We start from the raw sequence: 19,996 nt of genomic DNA, 5'->3' as shown, positions 1-19,996 counted from the left end.
TGAATACATTGTACCATATGGTGTATTCAGTGTGTACTGACTGTCAGACCGCAAAAGTTGTCAAGGACTCAGGACATGGATAAGAAGAAAATCTAGTCAAAGTATAATTAAATCATAGACATTTTTTATATCGCAAGGCCACACCTTTGATTTAAGACTGTGGTTGATACATGAATATTTCCCTGAATGTGTGGAACAAAACTGCCAAAACAGCAGAGTGTACTTATTTCTTATTGCACTCCATATTAATTATTACTCCATACTGTTGGCATATTCTTTTAGTGATTCACACTTTGGGATTGTGAGAAGATTATTTCTGTGAACACCAGTAAGAAAGACAGAAAATAACAAAAAGCACAGATGGTCTTAAATGATTATTTTGCACTTCATTGTGAGGCATGTGACTGTAGGCATTGGGTGCTTAAGCACCTGCTCAATATACACTACCTGTCAAAAGTTTGGAGATGCTTGATTCAAATGTTTTTCATGATCTTAAAAACCTTTTGATCTGAAGGTGCATGATTAAATGTTTGAAATCGGTGTTGTAGACAAAAAATATAATTGTGCCAACATATTAATTTCTTTCAATAGAAAACTAACATTTTATTTACATTTTTTTAAAATTAATGGCTGATTTGGAGCAAAATATTCTGAAAGCAGCCAATAAGTGTCCAGTATAGGTGGGAACTCTTTTAATACTGTTTAAAAAGCACCACAGGGGGGTTCCTCAAGAAATCGGTTTAGAAAATGCCAAGAATACATTTCTGGAAATTCTAAGCAAAAAGGGTGTCTAATTTGAAGATGTTAAAATACAAAATAATTTTTATGTATTTTGGACTTTTTATCACAACGTAATTCCCATAGATCCATTTGTGTTATTCCAGAGTTTTGAAGACTTTATTATTATTATTATAAATCATGGGGGGTTAAAAATAAGGAATGGGTGTGTCTAAACATTTTATGGGTAGTGTAAATATTTTATATTGTGTTGATATAAAAATGGATATTTTAGAAGATATTTTAGGCCATTATGAGTTGAAATGATATGAGAAAGTTGCATCAAATGAACGAAGATAAACTCAAAGCACTGTACATTGCTTGTGTATCTTCCATCAACATCCTTCTTCCTTCTTTGTGTGTGTTTAGGCAAATAGCATTAATGCACAGCGAGCCATCCCAGAACACACACCACGTGTATCAGTCTGTTTCGCAAACATGTGTGTCTATTTTAAAGCAGTTTTGTTATTTGCATTTGATATACTGGACGGGTACGGTATTGTGGGATGCTTTCTTCAGTTGATTGTCTAATTACTGAATTAGATTTTAGTTCATTGTTACTGTGTCTTTCAAACAGGAAAACAGCATATCGTAAACAATGTAATTTGTACCTCTAAGAACCCTTTTGATCGGTACAGCAGACTACAGACACAATTGACTTTTGTTAGTTATGTTAGCAAGCTTTGATATTGCTGTGATCACTTTTATTTTACATATAATGACATCACGTTATCCACAACAATAAGAAGGGATTTAAAAGAAAAACTGCAACAGAACACACATAGGAAGACGGCAGTTGTCTGGTTGAAGAGAGGTCGGGGACAGGGTGCATTATTCAAGTTCAAGGTTTATTGTCATTGACAGCAAAATTGCAAAAAGATAAGCAATCTTATACTTATTATACAAGAGATAAAATGGCAATTTTTTACTATGCCTCTAGCATAAAATTAGCTAATCAATCACATTCATTCAGAATCGGCGCTATTCATATTATACATATATATATATATATATATATATATATATATATATATATATATATATATATATATATATATATATATATATATATATATGTATGTATGTATTTATGTATATATATATATACACAGGTGCATCTCAAAAAAAATTATATCGTAGAAAAGTAAAAACATTTCCATAATTTAATTCAAAAAGTGGAATTTTCATATACTCTAGATTCATTACATATAAAGTGAAATATTTCAAGCCTTTTTTTTTTGTTTTAATCTTGATTACAGCTTACAGCTCATGGAAATCAAAAATCGAGTATCTCAAAATATTTATAATACAGAAATGCCAACCTTCTGAAAAGTATGTTAATTTATGTACTTGGTCGGGGCTCCTTTTTCAAGAATTACTGCATCAATGCGGCGTGGCATGGAAGCATGTCAGCCTGTGGCACTGCTGAGGTGTTATGGAAGACCAGGTTGCTTTGATACTAGCCTTTGGATACTAGTCTCATTTTCCTCTTGACAATATGGGTCAGGCGAGTTGGCTAGCCAATCAAGCACAGTAATACCATGGTCAGTAAACCAGTTACTAGTAGTTTTGGCACTGTGGGCAGATGCCGAGTCCTGCTGGAAAAGGAAATCAGCATCTCCATAAAGCTTGTCAGCAGATGGAAGCATGAAGTGCTCTAAAATCTCCTGGTAGACACTGCATTGACTCTCAACTTGAGAAAACACAGTGAACCAACACCAGCAGATGACATGACACCCCAAATCATCACTGACTGTTGTTTGCTGATTAGAGCTCTTCTCAGGTCGACATTTCTGTATTTTAAATTCTTCATTCTAATATTGTGAGATATTGGATTTTTGATTGTCATGAGCTGTAAGCTGTATTCATCAAGATTAAAACAAAAAAGGCTTGGAATATTTCACTTTATGTTTAATGAATCTAGAATATATATGAAAGTTCCACTTTTTGAATTAAATTATGTGGGAAAAAAAACTTTTGCATAATATTCAAATTTTTTTAGGTATTCATTTTATTATTATTATTATTTTTTTTAGATATTATATACATATTGTTTACCTCTGACATTTAATTACAAGGAATATGGAACAGGTAAATTGATTTATAATACAAGATTTTGAGCTAAAGCATACTTTAGAAAGCATAATAGTCCCCAGTACAGTATATCAGTATACAATAAACATTTAAAGCTCAGTTTAATCTCTGTGGGCACTACATGCAGAATGTAACCATGGAAACTCAGTGGCACCTGGTTACACTTTTAGAAGTTCATTAAAAGGTCTCATTAATTTCTTACTGCGTGGCAATCAAGATTTCACTTTATTTGTGCTCATCACTTCTATTATAAAATGTCAATCCCATGAGAAATATATACCTCCTATATATCTTCCTTAAGAATGAAAAGGTAGTATATACATTTATATAGGCTTTATATCAAAAGCTCACATCTTTGATTTATTGAATCATCGTTCAATGGCTGATAAATGGCTTTCTTTTTTGTGTTCCACTGAAGACAAATACAATTTGCATGGTGTTAATAGATGTGTATCCTGGCTTCACTTTAGGCACTCACACCTCTGTTATTGACTGCTATTAAGATGCTGGCTGTCAGAGGGGTGCAGTGGAGGAGACATAATTATGCACCTCAACCAGACACAAAGGGCCCAACACCCACACTGCTGCCTTCTGCACCATACGGTCAGGAAACTCTCCAGTAGGATACATCTCCATGACTGATGTACCACTTCCTTTATGTTCAAAAACGGTAATGCTATTATTAGCATGGAAATGTTTAAAGGGAATAGGATACGAAAGCCAGTTTTGTGCAAAAAAGAAACAAGGTAGTTTCCATGGTAGTTCCTCTTACAGGATTGAGAGTGTATACAGTATGTGTGATGCTTATCAGAAGCACAGTTAATTTTTTTTTCTCCAGCTTACAGTATCTTTATACTGGGAATTGGGCAGCTGTTCTGCAGCTGCTGTTTGACGTTTTACAGGGCAGTGCTGCCTCTGGTTCTGCCAAACTATACATTTCACTTCTCTTCCCACCTCTCAGAGTTTATGTAGCAGTGAGAGGCAAACCAGCAATCAGGTTTCATGCCTAATGAGGTAATAGATTTGGGGTTCATGCAGCTTTAAAACATTCTCTAACTAAGATGTTGAAAAAAAGTAATTACTTACACTAGTGAAAAATAATGTGTCACTCTTAATATCTTATTGTGAGGCGTTCTCTAAAATTTCACATGTACATGTGTAAGTCTTTAGGTAAACTGATTCACAATGTTTCTTCATGTTTGACTCAACACACTGTAATGCAACAATATGACATACAATTTCCTCTTGTTTCCCCAGTGAGACAGAGGCAGGGATGATAAATAGAGCGAGATTACTAAATACTGAAAAGGAAGAAAGAGAGCAGAGGCAGCACCCAGAGTGGCTGGCAGGTGTGTGTGACAGCTCAGTGGGCCCTGAGAGGGTAGGGGGATGGTTGAGTGTTGAATTACAGGGTTCCCAGCATCTCCACTGACACACAGGGGAAGAAGAAGATCATCACCAGGATATGATATAGAGCAGATATATTATATATATATATATATATATATATATATATATATATATATATATATATATATATATATATATATATATATATGCAACAGGAAATAACCACCAAATGTTTATTCTGGTCATTACAATGATTAACTAAATTGTATCAGAATTACTGACTCATCCAAGTCTGACCGATCCATGAAGCATTTTTTCCATGGTGTGTGTTGCCATTTATACTTGTATAGGAACAAGCCAAGATGTCTGTTTGACTACAGACGCAGCTAAAAGGTGTGGTAGACTGTGCAGTGTCACATCACTCCTATAAATACATGAAATATAGATTCGCTGAAATAAAATTATTGTATTCTGTATACTGTAAAACTCAGTACTGAGCTCAATCAATGAGAAGGCCAATTTGCTTGTAATGTCAGATTTCTAATAAATGCTAACACTAGAAAACAAGATGTGGTATACTCTAAATCATGAATGGAGAATTATATACTGTATCTTTGGTTATTGTGCATCAAAGGTTAAATTATTTTTTTATGATCTTATCTTAGCTACAAGATCCTAGCAGATTTGCCGGCTAACTAGCAATCATCCTGACATCATGATAGCTAATATAAAGTGTGACGTAGTAAGGAATTATGTGTTACAGTGTGGTGTGAAATACCATACCTGTGTGTATTTATTCTGCTTATACCACGAGAATGTACTAAATATCTCCTCACTCCTTATCTAAATGCACTGCATAGGATATGTAAAACTGATCTTTACACCTCATGTAGTGCACTAATATGAGATACCGCAAAATCAGTTCGATTTAGAAAGTATTGTTTTTATGGTACATGGTTTCAGTAAAACTGTGCAGTTTGGCGTGATTCCAAAATTATATTGTTCTTTGCTCCAGAGGAGGTACTGATGAATTAAAGCTTATCACAGAGCACAACACTGAAGACCATTAGAGCATTAGAAACAGAGGAAAAAGACACTGATTAGCAACTGCTTAATGATGATAATGATGTGGAGGTGGCAGAGGAGGAAGAAGAGGAGGAGGAGGGAGACTTGGCATTATTCTCACTTGAGTAAATATGTTGCAGGTGTTGTTTGTGTGTGCTGACCATTTTTAATATTATTTTGTGAAAAGTGTACATATAGTATATGAAATTTTATGATTAGCTGACTTTGATGTGAGATTGAGATGTGTGGTTGTGTTTCACTGTTGCTATGGCTGTTCAGATGTGATACAGTTTGGGCCGTCATTCACTCTCATACGTGGCCCAGAGGACAGCTGATTATGTGGCCCACAACTAGGCAAACTAGGCCAAAGGATATTTGCTGACTGGGATGTGTGAAACAGATGTACTGTAGGAATCACTTGCTTAGGCTTCTTTCCTAGAAAATAATTAAGTATGACTAAAGGTTTACTCTTCTATCTGAGAGAAAAGAGCAGCTGTTTTTAGTCTGTCTCACTGTGATGACTGAGCCGATGTGTGGGAGCAGGCGCTGTGGCATGATGAGGCTGATTATTTAGAGGCCAGCTTCTAATGGCTTACTTTTTCCCCAGAGTTGAAAATAACCTCACTGGCACCCCCACAAATTCATTCATATGAAGGAAAAAGCACACATAATATCTCTGTGGCTTCCTCTCTCATTCATACACACACACACACACACACACACACACACACACACACACACACACACACACACATCAGGAGGCCTACAGAAAGATTTGAGATAAATTTAGTGGCACCAGAGACAGTATCTACTGAAACATGACCAAAGCCATTTCAAATGGGCGCACACACACACACACACACACACACACACACACACACACACACAAACAAAGTTCCCTCCCCCACATTTTTGGGAGCTGGAAAAGGACTGCACAGAGGCAGAGCAGTGGGGAGTTTCGCTGAACAGCAGCACAGTGGAGGCCCGGGTCTCAAGTAGCCCGCTATACATTGTGAAAAGAGCACACAGCCCTGTACTCACTGCTGTCAAAATAGATCAATAAACGAATACATTTTGAGCCATGTGGGAGACATTCCAAGCCATTAAGGGGATCTTTAAAAGTCTCTGTGGGCTGCTTCCTTCTCATAAGTACAACTAAAAGCACATTAAAAAAGCATACGAACTGCCAACACATACAAAGACTATGTCTAAATCTGCCAGGAAGTGGGCAATCTATGTGATTTATATTCACTCAATGAAAAACACTAAGAAGAATGATTAGTATTAGATGGGGGGGCACTTTCAATATAGCCAATAGATATAAATTGACACTTCATTACGAGCTTTGATCTACAGACATTACTGATAATGAAAATCTTCTCATTATAAACAGTAATGAGAATTATCAAAAGTTTTCAGCACCTTACTGAAGCATCATCCATCTTTACAGATACAGAGATCTCTTACGCTCTTTCACCATCCATGCACTGGACCAATATAATTATACTAAGATTAGCAGTAGATAATGCCCTTTAGAGAAGGTGGATATTTCTACTCTGGTCTGCTCTTCCCTTTACTCCTGAAAAATTATAGTAAATTCTTTGCCTTGTGATGTTCCCAAAATGCCATAGTTGCTTTTTGGTTTTGGTTTTCTCTAAAAAGAGAAGCCCAGATGTAAAGGGAAGAAACATTGTCGAAAAAGCAACATGCACTACTTAACAGCCTAATAACACATGCAGCTACATGTGGGAGACAGACACTCAAAGTGTGGGGCCACTAAAGTCACTAGTCCACCTTTTAGCTCTTTGCTTTTAGTCTTTCATATTGTAAGAACAATAATCCTGGGTGTAATGCAGCACCACAATGTACCTCTGATTAAATTTTGTAGCACCAACTTTGGATAGAGCAACAATAAGTAATTCAGTATATTTTAATAGAACTGTAAGCATGACCATTGCTTTAAATTCTAAAAAATGTATTTCAATAAACACAAAAAAATCAGACCTTCAATTAGTCAGCCAGTCTGTCTGGGGGGCAAGTGAACAGATGTCCTGAACCCAGACTGTTGACCATCGACAAGTTCATTGAAAGGTTGGTCATTGAAATTTAGGTTTTGTCTCAGGCCTAGGAATTATGCACAGCAGGCCTTCTCTTAGTTATATGTTGAGGGAATAGTTTACCAACAGTTAAGAGGTCAAAACCAAAGAGTAATGAGTGTTTATATAATTTTCTTTTTAAACTATAATTTTCTCTTTCTAAACTGATGAACTGTCGTATCATCTGAATTGCTTGTCCTCTTTTCCCTTAAATTTTGTAGGCCACTTTTTAAACGCTGAACTCTGACACACATCATCAGTTAACCATGATTGTCACAACACAACTATGTCAAACTCAATAAAGCATTGAATAAGTTACACTAATTTCCCCAGTCAGTGAAAAACAAGCTGTGAAGTAAAAACACCCTACAGTGTACAAAATTAAGGTGAGAAACCATTTGAAGACATTATTGAAATTACTATTTATTGGGGGGGATGGGGGGAAACAAAACCAAACAGTTATTTCCCAGTTACAAGTTTTCTGTTTTAGTTTGACAAAATATTTACAAAAAAAACAAACAAACAAAAAAAAACCAACCACTTTTTATAACCAGTTTCTTGCTTTCATCTATAGAGATTCATTGGTCAGTGCTTGTCATTACTGAATATTATTTATTGAAGGAAAAAAAGAGAGAAATTTCCATGTTTCAAAAAGTCATTTTATATTTCTTGCAGTTTTATTATTTTACTACAAGTGCTCAGAAACTTGTTCCCACATGCAATCATTAACAAACAGGAAGCCAAATATTTTTTGATTGGTGCCAGTAATGACATGAGTCAGAAGAAAGAAGAACTGCATTACTAATAAATGGAGAGGAATGTACTTCCAGAGTTCCTTCAGATTTTTGGAAAATCAGGTCCAAATAACTCTGGAATAACGCATAAGGTAAACATGAGTAATAGAATGTGAAACCAAATGCATCCTGGGTTTCACAAAGTTAAAAAGGTATTTTTTGTGTGGCAGCACTGTCTGTCTGGATCCATGTAGGGCAGCTGCTCAAAGCCTGGACATCTCATCACAGCTGAAATCCCATGCCAAGCAGGGCATTTCCATCGAGAGACTCTTAATAGGGAAGTACGCAGAAATCAAGAAACATAACCATGAAAATAATATTGCATCATTAAAATTTCCTTTCTTTTTCCCTCTAAAAAATACAAAATTACTTGTTACATATACAAGTAACCCAAACTTATACAAATAAGTATACCTTTCTCTTATGAAAAAAAGACACTGAAGCCCATTTTCTGCTAAATGAAAACAAACATAGAAAATTTCAAAATATTTTGCTTATACAAGGATTTTCTCACCGATTAAAAAGACTACTTATGTGAAATAAGTAGGCAAATAAAATATATTGGGCTATAATAGTGTGAATGGTAACAATGACCGTTTCTTGATAACAGTATATTTCATTAAGAGCTGACTGTTGGATTGAATACAGTAAACCATTATTTAAATGATTAGTTACTCACACAAAAGTGCAGCATTACTGATGATTAACAAATTACCATACTGTTCTTTGTCCATTCTGGAAAATGGTTAGTATTATTCTGTTGTAGTAAGTAGCAACGCAAGTTAAGGGAACATCATTAGTTCCTACGTGCAAAGTTATGCTTCACTTTGTAACATTTACTGTTTTAAGAACTTAGACAGTGGACCTAAAGGACATTAAATGACTGATCCAACTTATGTACAAAACAAAATATTCCCACTCTTTCACATTCCCACAGCTTAAAAACCTAGCTGAGCTTGTGACTGACAGCAGTCACTGGAGCTGGGGTTAACTGGTGACGTAATGCTTGCTGGAAGACTGGCTGTAGAGGCCGTAGAAGTCAGGGTGCCTGTGTGGCTGCGAGGCGTCTATCCAGTCCCGCATGGACAGACTCTGGAGAGACTGAGACATTGCAGGTGTGGAGGGGAGGGGCTGATGGGAGTACTCCTGTGAGCTCACTGGCCAGGGGAAGGAACTGGATCGAGGGTATGGTGGATGCCCCCTAGGGTTGGACACTGAGGGCACACCCGAGCAGTAGCAGTTATCCACTGTGCACATTAGAATTTTGCGTCCTCCATATTGAGGCAGCTGTGAGCTGCTGCTGTTTGGATAATGAGAGTGAGGAAACACAGAACCAGAATGGTGCATCGACTGAGAACTGGTCGCAGCACTGCTGTTTCCTACAGAGTTGCAAGGCCCCAAAGCATGCTGGGAGGACTGGCCCTCACTGGTGGAGGAACCTGGAGCTGGAGTTAGACTCAGGCATGGCTGTTTAGCAGCAGTACCAGAGGAAGAAGAGGAAGACTCCATAAAACTTGAGCCAGCCTTACTGCTGCCCCCAGCATCAGAGAAAGCCACTGAGTGCCTGCGCTTGTCTGCACACAGATAGGCTGGAATAGTCTGGAAGAAGTTTGCAGGAGCGCTAAAAGGAGCTAAGACAAAAGAAGAGAAAATGGGGGTATAAACAAAGAACACATCAATTTCAAATCTCATGAAAAACCTTCTTTTAATATGTATTAAAAGCAGCTGTTGAATAATTAACACATCAGACAAATGCAGCAATTATTATTTTATAAGTACCTTCAAGCACTTTGCACAGGTTTTTTTCCCTCTTTGAGATTTCAGAGAGAAACAGTTTAGAATTGAGGCTGCCCACTTTGTAAGAGGGTAAGGTATTGCCGATATATGACTGAGACCTGCAGCAAATACAGTGTGTCAGACTCGCATGTACATGCACTGGAATGATTTTATGACACTGATTTGAAACGCAGACTTACCTGTCCATTAAGATTTTTACAGATTTTGTATTCTAAAAAGAAAAAGGACAACACAACATGTTAGTGCTTACACGTCAGTGCTTCGACAACTTACAGTTAGACTTAAACACTTGAAAAAAAATTTATTGTCTGTTTTTGTGGGAAATAAACAGGATTTGGACATGACTTTTGAGGTTAGTGATGGTAATGAGGAACTGTGGTGAGGTGTCATAAAGTCCAGTGACATCAGAGTGTCATTGTGTAAAAGTCACACATTTCCGTGGCATTTCTGGAGGAAGTGTGTTATCCATTAGTTAACCATAAATATCCATGAGGCCATACTATTTGAAAGTTTGCAGAACATTTGCAAACCTTTTCAAATTCAAGTGCCACAGAAATGGCATGTAGAAGAGGTTATATGTTTGGATAAAAATGTTAAAGGGGACAACAATACTTTTTTTTGGCAGAAAAAAAAGATAAATATATTATTTACATATTCACAAATATGTTATTATATATATATATATATATATATATATATATATATATATATATATATATATATATATATATATATATAATATTTGTAACAATAACATATTATAACAACATATAATAATAATATACTATATATATTATATTATATTATTGTTATATTCAAATATTGATTAAACATATATAAAAATATAAGATTTTGACAAATATTTTACAATATGAATTGTCAGACAGAACCCTATAATTCTGAAGTATTGAAAAACTGTTGGCTGTATGCTAAAGCTGATGATCAGAATGAATCAGGTTCCCCTCTCCTCAGTTTCACTGTGGAATCAAAGGGAAACATATTTTTCCCTTTACCAAACAGTCATATAAACGAAACAATTAAGCATTTCCTGAAGTGGTTACTCAGCCTATATGAAAAGTACACCTTAAAAACACTGCAGCAAAGGTAACATTTCCTGATTTCCGGAGATATTAACTGATTATTGTATGCACAGCCTGTTTTATGTGCTATCACGTCATGTCATTACTGATTATATATAGTTAGAAACACAGGTGACCAAGAATAAATGTTGTCACCCTCATAAATTTGATGTCTTCTGCCTTATCGGAGACCATCTGGATGGAGCTGAGGAGTTTCTTGGCCTCCTGGCGTTTCTGGTTGAGCTGCAGGACCTGGGTGGAATTCTCCTGACAGAATTTGGTGTGAGCCTGATCCAGCACCTCCAGTGTCTTCCCCAAGTCTTCCTCTAGCAGCTGCTGCATCTTCTGATACTGCAGCTGTACCTCCTCTTTCAGATGCTGCACCTTCTCCTGTAATATTCATTCATAAACAAATATCAGAAATAAACAGAACATCTGGCTGTTGGCTAACATATCAGTGTTCATTAGAAAATAATTTAAAGTAAACTGGATTATCGTTCGTATGCACATGGATTAGAAACAGAGTTTATTAGCCAAACAAGGTAGAAAGCATATTGGAAAGTTGTACATTTATACAAGGGTTTTGAAACAGAAACACACCTCTACAAGACATTTGTCTGACTCTAGTTTGTAGAGCTGCTCTTCTATGTCTTGAACTCGGTCTTCAATACGGTCCTGCTGCTTCATCAACGTTTGCTATAGAAGCAGAATGAGAGGAATACAGTCATGGTAAGACGTAAAATCATCAACCAGTTTAAAATAAATCCACCTGCTACTAAAATATCCCATGAGACCCCAAAAGCAAAGACATACTGAAAATGTGGAATTTTACATGCTTCAGCACTCTACTTGAGTGTGATCCAGACAAAGCTATGATGCTTAGTAAAGACATTTTGTTTCCATGGTGAGAACAATGTTCATCTCAAACAGGAATGGAATGACCATGTTTAAAAAGACATCTGAATCATCCAACAAAATTCTGTGTCTAGGTTTGTTTTGAGAGCTTCTGACATAAACAAACAGAAAAGTCGTATGAAAGAGTTCGAACCCCATCAGCATGTGATAGAAGTGGAATCTTTAATATGTTCCTGTTAATATTCAATCCTATACAAATCAGAAACACAATAACAAATGGGCCTTTAACTAGGGTGACTATATTCTGGCTTTCCAAAAAGAGGGGGGTTGTTAATCGCGTTCAAAACAGTGTTACTATGAATGCAATCTTTAATACACTGAAACGATCACACTATTAGCATCACATAAATATATATAAATAAAACTGGTTTCACTTTGCCCACGTTTTACATTTTTTCCTACATTCTTTTGAATAAAATAAAATATCAGATGCTACGAGTGTACCTTCTGCCATCATTTACACATTTGAATGGCCATGTAATATGAAACAATGTGATAACATGAAATTAAAAATGATCTTATATGGCCATGGGCACTGTTTCGACTCAGGACAGCTGTCATTTTCTGCTATTGTCAACTGTCTGAAGCCATACACAACAGCACTTCACCTTCATGCGTTCGCTGAGAGTAGACTAATGATTGAGAGGCAGGAATTTGTCCCATAGTTGCTGCAAGCCTTTTATAATCGACCAATTGGTGTGCGAGAAGGGAGGAATTACAGAGAGGGGTTAAAGCAATACAAATATGCGCACACAGTATTAGACCTTAAGCACATCATAATAAAACTAAAGCCGAATCCCGGACATTTTCTCAAATTTAGAAATCCCTAAAAAGAGGACATGTCCAGGAAAAAGAGGACGTATGTTCACCCTAAATTAAAACCTTAAACAAATTGAACAAATGTCAGTGGTAGTAACAATAAAACACCAAACGGGTCTAAATTAAATGCTTGATGCAATAGAGCCCCAAAAGAGGAGGTAGAGGTGCTGTCATGGTAACAAAGCTGTTTTTTTTTGTTTTTTTTTAACTTTAGCTGCTTTGTTTTTTTTGTGTATTCAGCAGGTGAATATGAGGCAGGGGGAAGAGAATTATAGAAGGCAAAGAGGACAGGAAAGAAACAGAAGAAACAGATTTATTTCACACTATCATCCCCCATTTTGTCTATGTCGGCCTGCATGTCAGAGACAAATAGCTGTGACCCTCGCTGTGTGCATACTGGAGCAAAGCTCTGTAATGAATGCAAGCTGGCTGGCAGATAAAAATGCTTGCATCCAGTACAAACCTAAACCACACCACACAGTTGATGCTTTAAAGCTCCTGAACCAGGCCAGTGTCTAGTTCACATGACACCATGAAGCTTTCTCTAAAACCAAAACATTTTTTATTTCTAAACCAAGATTTTGCTCTAACAAATTCCCAAAGCAGTGCCTCCACACATACACACATCAGTAATCGTTCAACTCTGCCTTGCAACTGTGCAGACACTCCGACACAGCCAAATGCACTCGCTGACCTAACAACGATATGCATGGATTTTGAATCCCAGTAACAGGCCACATTGTGTACCAGACATGATTTCTGCATCTTGTCAAATTTTAATGATATTGGATATGGGTGTATCCAGCCACAAACTAAATAAGACAAACAGTAGGGGTAATTGAATGCCCATAACCATCTCAGCAGCCAATAAATCATACAAGACTCTCTTTCTCAACCTTCTCAAAGTAAGAATGTATAGCTAGGATGAGAGATTTTAACATACTAATCATTACATTTATATTCAATTAAAAAGCTGATATGCTGCTGTTTATAAAACAAATAATTGACTCTTTTGGATGAGACTTTAAACCGAGGTCCTTCCTCTCTGTGGTCATTAAAAATCCCAGGACAATTCTCATAAAGAGTAGGGGAATAAACCCGGTGTCCTGGCAAAATTCCCCTATTGGCCCTTATTTATCATGGCCCCTTATTAATTTCCATCCCTGCATTGGCTACATGACTCTCCTCTCCTCTCCACCAATATCTGGTGTGTGGTGGGCGTTCTGGCACACTATGGCTGCCGTCGCATCATCCAGGTGCAACCTTTTGCAATTTAACTATACAAAACTGAAAAAATTATGAGCATCAATAAAAGAGCAGACCTAACAAGGGTCAACACTGTCAGCACAGATTGATGTGTTCTCAATTGATAGGGATCAAATATTCAATGTGACCATTACTGATAACATGTGCCTTTGCGCTCAGTACACAATGAACTAGATCAGTCATTGTCAATCAATTCATAAGAACACTATACTCAACAGAACAGGACTGTATTTAATGTCAGCGATGAATGTTATACAAATATTTAGGCAGGGAAAGTTCTCTATTCTGAGTTTGTTTACGTGGGTGATTAAATAGATTTTCAGGGTGGCACAGTCAGATTCTGACGTCTCTATGTGCCACAATTTTCTTGAGTAGAAGTGTCTGAGATGGGGTTTCTCGGTAATGTCTAGCCCATTGCCTTTAAAGACAAGCACTTGCCTTTAAGCTCCCCAAAAATACTGTGGGTAAAAATGCAGACTAAAGAAGAGATTGTGTTTTTTTCTATTCTGTCAATTGCAGTATGATATAAAAGCATGAAGCAATTTAAGCATAAAACAAAAGACTAAAACAATGATGAAGATCTAATAGGAGTCTAGTATATTGCCAATATATTGCTGCACAAACAACACTAAGTGTTATTGTTAAATATGGCTTTCACACTCATTATTGCAGGTGAAATTAATTTGATGTGCTAAAACATTCCCATAGTTTGAAGGATAACCTGACCAGGTAAATGTAGTTCATGCATTCATCATTGACATAAACCAGTGGTCACCGACCCTGTTCCTGGAGATCTACCTTACTGAAGACTTTAGCTCCAACCATAACTGTGCCCACCTGACCATCTGATCATTGCCTTAAGAAGTTCTTCATCAACTAAAACAGGTTTGATTTGGACTTGAGTTGAAACCTGCAGGAAGGTAGATCTCAAGGAAGAGGGTTGGTGACCAGTGAAATAAACAAAGGCTCTGAATAAAATGATTTTTCTTCCAATCTCCTCCATGTTAAAAAACAAAAAAAAACAAAAACCCTTTTAGCAGACTTTACAGGGACAATACACTCAACCATTTGTCATATATATGTATGCCCTTTATTGGCATACCATTTTTTTTTTATATTTACAGCCCCAAACATAAAATATCACCTAAGCTGATATTGTGCAAAAAAAAATTAGTTATGTCTGATGTCAGATTTGTGCGTAACTGAGACACTGTTTTCAGCAAACTCCGCCCTCCACAAGCAAATCCCATACAACTGTCCAAGTAGCATGCAAGTTTGTTACATCTGTATTCTGAATACCAATGTGCATAATTTTGGTATTAACTCCTCATTATGCGGGCGTAACCCAACTCTGAACATGCTTTTCTTTGTGAACAAGCAACCATTTTATGAAGTCACAGTAGTATTGTTATATTTCATTAATGTACTGCCTAATGCACAGTGATGTGGTATACTTCTGAGAGCTTTTTAATTTAACGACAAGCTTCAAAAGATAACAGTGTAAACTAGAGCTATTACAGAATATCTTTTTTTTTATTGGGTTGATATGACAGTTTACAATTAACATGCTCTGTCTTTATATGAAAGCAATTAAGCCAAATAGACTGGGGACCAATAAGGGACCTGTTATATTACAATATAAAACACACTTTTAAAATGAATGTCCAACTACTATAATAAAGTAACACATGAACAAACATTAATACTTCCATGCACAACAAGACAGTTCAAATTGTAGTTATCCACAAAACAAATCGCATTCATGTTCACCAAACAATAACATAAGAACAAGTGAAGTCTATGACCTAATTGTAGTGACTGATGAGTGCAGGCTGCTGGCAAAAGCCTATAGGGGGAACCTAATATTGCATGGTGGTATTGCCATCCCTTTCTCTAGGGGGAGTGGGGGTAGGGCACTCAGAATCACTGTTGTCTGAGGACAGCATCAAGGTCAGGGTGAACAGAGTAGTCTCATCTGTACCTGCAGGTACAGCTGGTCTCCTTGCCTTTCGGCCCTAGTAGAATGATTAGCATTGTCCATCAACGCTCACTGCCTGACTCTACCAGAATGAAAATGCAGATATTGACATGTGACTGATTAAAATCCCAGTTGAGATTTAGATTTAGATAAACAGATTACTAATCTTAACATTTAAAAGTCTATGGAATGCAGAACGATACACTACAGTATATTTAGTTTGTCCTATAAAAGGGCTCTAGCAAAAACAGGATTTTTAAATAGAAAAGGTCCATTATATTCATTCACACAGATCTATTAATCAGATGACCAACCCAGTGATGTCCATATACACCAATAATAATAAAAAGCAGACTCTAAATTAATAAATCATAGTTAATTATATAAATATAAAAAGCCTGACAATTATATTCAGAAAAGCAAGAACTGTTAGAAGTAAATAAGATTCAAATGAGGTTTTTCCCCCTTCATCTATGGCACAAAAAATAAGGCTCCTCATTTAATCCTTCAGTTGCAACCCACGACCCCCCTCCCTGCCCTAAATGCCAAGCAAGGATGCACCTGGCCCAGAGAGATAAGGCCAGAGGAGAACTCTGGGAGTGTTTCACAGTTCAGCCCAACTGGAAATCACTCATATGGAAGCGAAAAGGGAGAGAAGGAATGGTGAGCCTGCCCTGGAACATTGATAAAACTCTACCCAGATGGATGGGTCAAGAAATAAAGCTCTGAAATGGTCAAATAAAACTTGAAAAAAATGACAGACAGGTAGGCCAACTGGCAGACACACTTGATAACACTGTTGCCTTGTTTAACAAGCTTGAAACCAGCAAAATCAGAAAGACTCAGCAGTACAATTATTTTAAGAGTAAACTACATAATAAAATGCTAGTTTAAGTAATAATCATGTAACAAATTGAATGAAGTATTACTAGACTCATATTTTTTGTTTGTAATGAATTCACTAGTCCTGTTCACACCTAACAACATGTATCTCAGGCCATCTGATCACAAATAAGACAGTTGTAGGACAGGTTTGAAAGGAGTCCAATGCTTCTTAGAGATTGACAGACCACTTTTGGAGGTTTACAGAGATGCAAATGTACATCTATAAATAATGTCTTAATTCACAACAACAACAATGCAGGAATTTCTAGTCATAAACTCTGATCATAAGTGGTCATCATCTGATACATCTTATGGATGCAACCATACATGAATACATTACTCAGACTGAACAGCTAATGTGTTCTGAACAGATACGAATACAGATACCAAATGGTTCACTTCATGGTTGTGGTGCTAGTTTATTTATAGTTTGGGGAATTGAACCAACTGAATCCTTTAGATAATACAACCAATAATAATAATAACTGCACAGACGAGTTATTTAAAAAGCAGTCCTGCACACATCACTAGTTAAGGCTATTTATGAACCTGAGTGATGTAGCCTAGCTGAGGTTAAGGAACTGTCAGAGTCAGAATTTACAGTTGATGTTAACAAAGCTGGCATTTTTGCATCTGGGTTGTCCTTCAGTGTTTTACTAGGGCATAGATGTAGGGTTCATATTTAATTTAAAAAACAACAACAAACTAGCTTCCGGTTTAGGCCACGCCCATTTCGGGTTTAAATCCTAATACAGATACAGAGCACTTACTTGGCGCATTAAATAGATACAGAAACAGATAATGGAACTGAGTTGCACCCCTGGTAAATATCGTGCCTGTCCACTTGGCTGTTCGCATAGGCCTACATATGTAAATACCAGGTATAAACAGGGCCACTGATCACGAAGCAAAAAATCAACATCCAAGATTTGAGCTTTTCAGCGTTAGTTGGGTGTTTGCATTCTTACCCGGATATCATTGCGACGCAGTTCTACATCGCAGACGGCGTGCCCGTGATGTGGCGCACATCTGGCCACGCAGCAGTAGTGGCACACAGCAGCGTGCTCGGCCTCGCAGTGGTACAGCCGGTACTCGTGGTGCAGCGGGCAGCTCCATGCCCGAGCCTCGGCCGCCTCCACTAGTAGGTGTCCCGCGTTGGACGAGGGCTGCTGCAGGTGCGTCTGTACGTGTGACTGGCAGCATGGCGCCTTGCACCTCAGGCACACTTTCTGAGCAGGAATCGGCGGCCCGCGGCGACACAGGATACAGTGCAACACAGCTGGAGCTTTCTCTATGTTCAGCGCGTTGAACTTTTCCACGATGTTGGATAGCTTGTGGTTTTTCTCCAGAGCCGGTTTCTGGCTGTAGGCGTTGTTGCATTCCGGGCACCGCACCATGGCCGCATCTTTAGCCCAGGCTTCGTTTATACACACGCGGCAAAAGTTGTGCTTGCAAGGCAGCTGAACCGGCTCCGAAAACACATGCAGACAGATCGGGCATATGAGCTCTTCTTCCAGACAGTTCTTCCAGGTTTCAGCCATTTCGGGTCGAGCTCGTCTAAAGATTCAAGTTACTGACGTGTGAAAGGTGCAGGCTGCGAACTTTTTGAAGATGCACAGACGTGAGTCCACGACTCCTATAAACCCATACAGACCAAACGTGCTCCTGCTTCATCTAGTGAGGGATTACCAATTTGTACAATCAGTGTGTCTTAAGGCCTAGTTTCAGAGGCATTAATGTTTCTGTAAAAGGAAAACCGAACATCAGCATTGCTTGAGATCATGAAGTAGACTTGATGCCACATTATATCACCCTTACTATAAAGTCTTACTAATCTACTAATCCTTGTTGGTTATAGGCGTCAAGGCTGTTTCTTATGGTCAAGCACTTATCTAGATCGTGCTTTTATTACCAATGTATGATCAGGCTCTTTTTTGTTGTAACAGTGACTCTTGAATCATGTGCGACGATAATGAACAGGCTGATCTGCTGACACATCTGAATGATATGCCTTGGCAGTTCCTCCCTTAGTAGGTGAAGGTACGTTTATGGGCCTTTTCCAGCGCAGCGTTAAGAGTTTTGAGTTGTTAATGGAGCGATTTTTATCATCCAAACATTAACTATTAACTAAGGTTCGTTTAATTAAAACCAGCCCTGATTGGATCATGACAACTTATCAAAATAAGATCAGTGTAATGTACTAATACCGGCTAGTGCTACTGTCCTTCACATTAAAGCTACAGTGCGTCATACTTGTGCAGTCTAGTAAAATCTATGGCCTAGGTTACTTTCATTTTAGTGACACTGTTCTAGAAGCAGGGTTTTAGCTTTAGCTTTTGAAAACTAACTGAGAACACACTTCTGGTCTGGGGTCTAGAAACAGGAACGACCGGTCCCTTCGCTTTTCTTGCCAAAACGGCCCAGAAAAAAAGGTTTAAAGGCTTACCAACCAATCTGTTGTAGGTAGACTAAATGGAAAGATCTGCCATATCCAGCTAGCGAGTGGTCTCAACAGCTATAATATGAACCCACTTTGATATCAGATCCTTTACTGTCGGGAGACAAAACTGTGTTTCCTTTTATTTGTATCCGGTCGAAGCGAATAAGTAGGCTACAATGTGTCCGGTTCCGAAATACATCCAAAAGCTTCTGGGCGATCTTTTACATGTTAAAGGGAACGGCGCCGTGCTGTACTCGTTATTCACTCCTGTCATCTGCCATCTTGTGTTCCTCTTTAAAAATGAAAAAAGAAAACGTCCCTGGCTAAAAGCAGCCTCTCGCCTTTACTGTCCACAAGGCGTCAAACGGGTAATGTAACACTGCACATTTCCTCCAATCTGTCCTCGCTGTAAATTCCTGAGATTGTCCCTCCGTGGATCACTCTTCGAAACGCTCCTATCTCACCATGTTATAATTTATGATGATTTTCCCCCTATCTTTTTAGACGGCCTTTGATGAGGGAAGGAATGCAGGAACAGAATTGAGTTTCAACACACCGAGCGCTCTCTCTCTCTCTCTCTCTCTCTCACACACACACACTCTCTCTCTCTCTCTCTCTCTCTCACACACACACACACACAC

At 37.7% G+C, this 19,996-nt stretch overlaps 1 protein-coding gene across 2 annotated transcripts; it reads right to left on the bottom strand.

Annotated features, from left to right (window-relative positions):
* Window positions 1–7,779: 7,779 nt before the first annotated feature.
* On the bottom strand, window positions 7,780–19,996 carry trim8b (tripartite motif containing 8b). 2 transcript variants are annotated; one of them, XM_017484226.3, is made up of 7 exons: window positions 19,362–19,996; window positions 17,884–18,657; window positions 11,653–11,748; window positions 11,209–11,442; window positions 10,153–10,184; window positions 9,956–10,071; window positions 7,780–9,807 (listed from the first exon to the last, which is right to left on the bottom strand). In XM_017484226.3, the coding sequence occupies exons 2-7, from the start codon at window positions 18,454–18,456 to the stop codon at window positions 9,164–9,166; spliced, it is 1,695 nt and encodes a 564-aa protein (XP_017339715.1). In that variant the 5' UTR covers window positions 18,457–18,657; window positions 19,362–19,996; the 3' UTR covers window positions 7,780–9,163. The 2 variants fall into 2 exon arrangements, with proteins under 2 accessions (XP_017339715.1, XP_017339714.1); XM_017484225.3 differs by having other exon boundaries at window positions 17,884–19,996.

This window comes from Ictalurus punctatus, chromosome 13, assembly GCF_001660625.3.
Source record: "Ictalurus punctatus breed USDA103 chromosome 13, Coco_2.0, whole genome shotgun sequence".
NCBI lineage: Eukaryota > Metazoa > Chordata > Actinopteri > Siluriformes > Ictaluridae > Ictalurus > Ictalurus punctatus.
Note: the sequence above shows the minus strand (reverse complement) of the source record. Positions and strands in the feature narration are given on the sequence as shown.

Bases quoted from the DNA above. Each gene is read 5' to 3' on its own strand.
- trim8b (XM_017484225.3), bottom strand. From the start codon at position 18,456: ATGGCTGAAACCTGGAAGAACTGTCTGGAAGAAGAGCTCATATGCCCG. The intron at 11,749-17,883 runs GTAAGAATGCAA...CTGCTTCTATAG, and splicing joins TGCGTCGCAATGATATCCGG to CAAACGTTGATGAAGCAGCA. The intron at 9,808-9,955 runs GTACTTATAAAA...CTTTTGTCTTAG, and splicing joins CCTGTGCAAAGTGCTTGAAG to CTCCTTTTAGCGCTCCTGCA.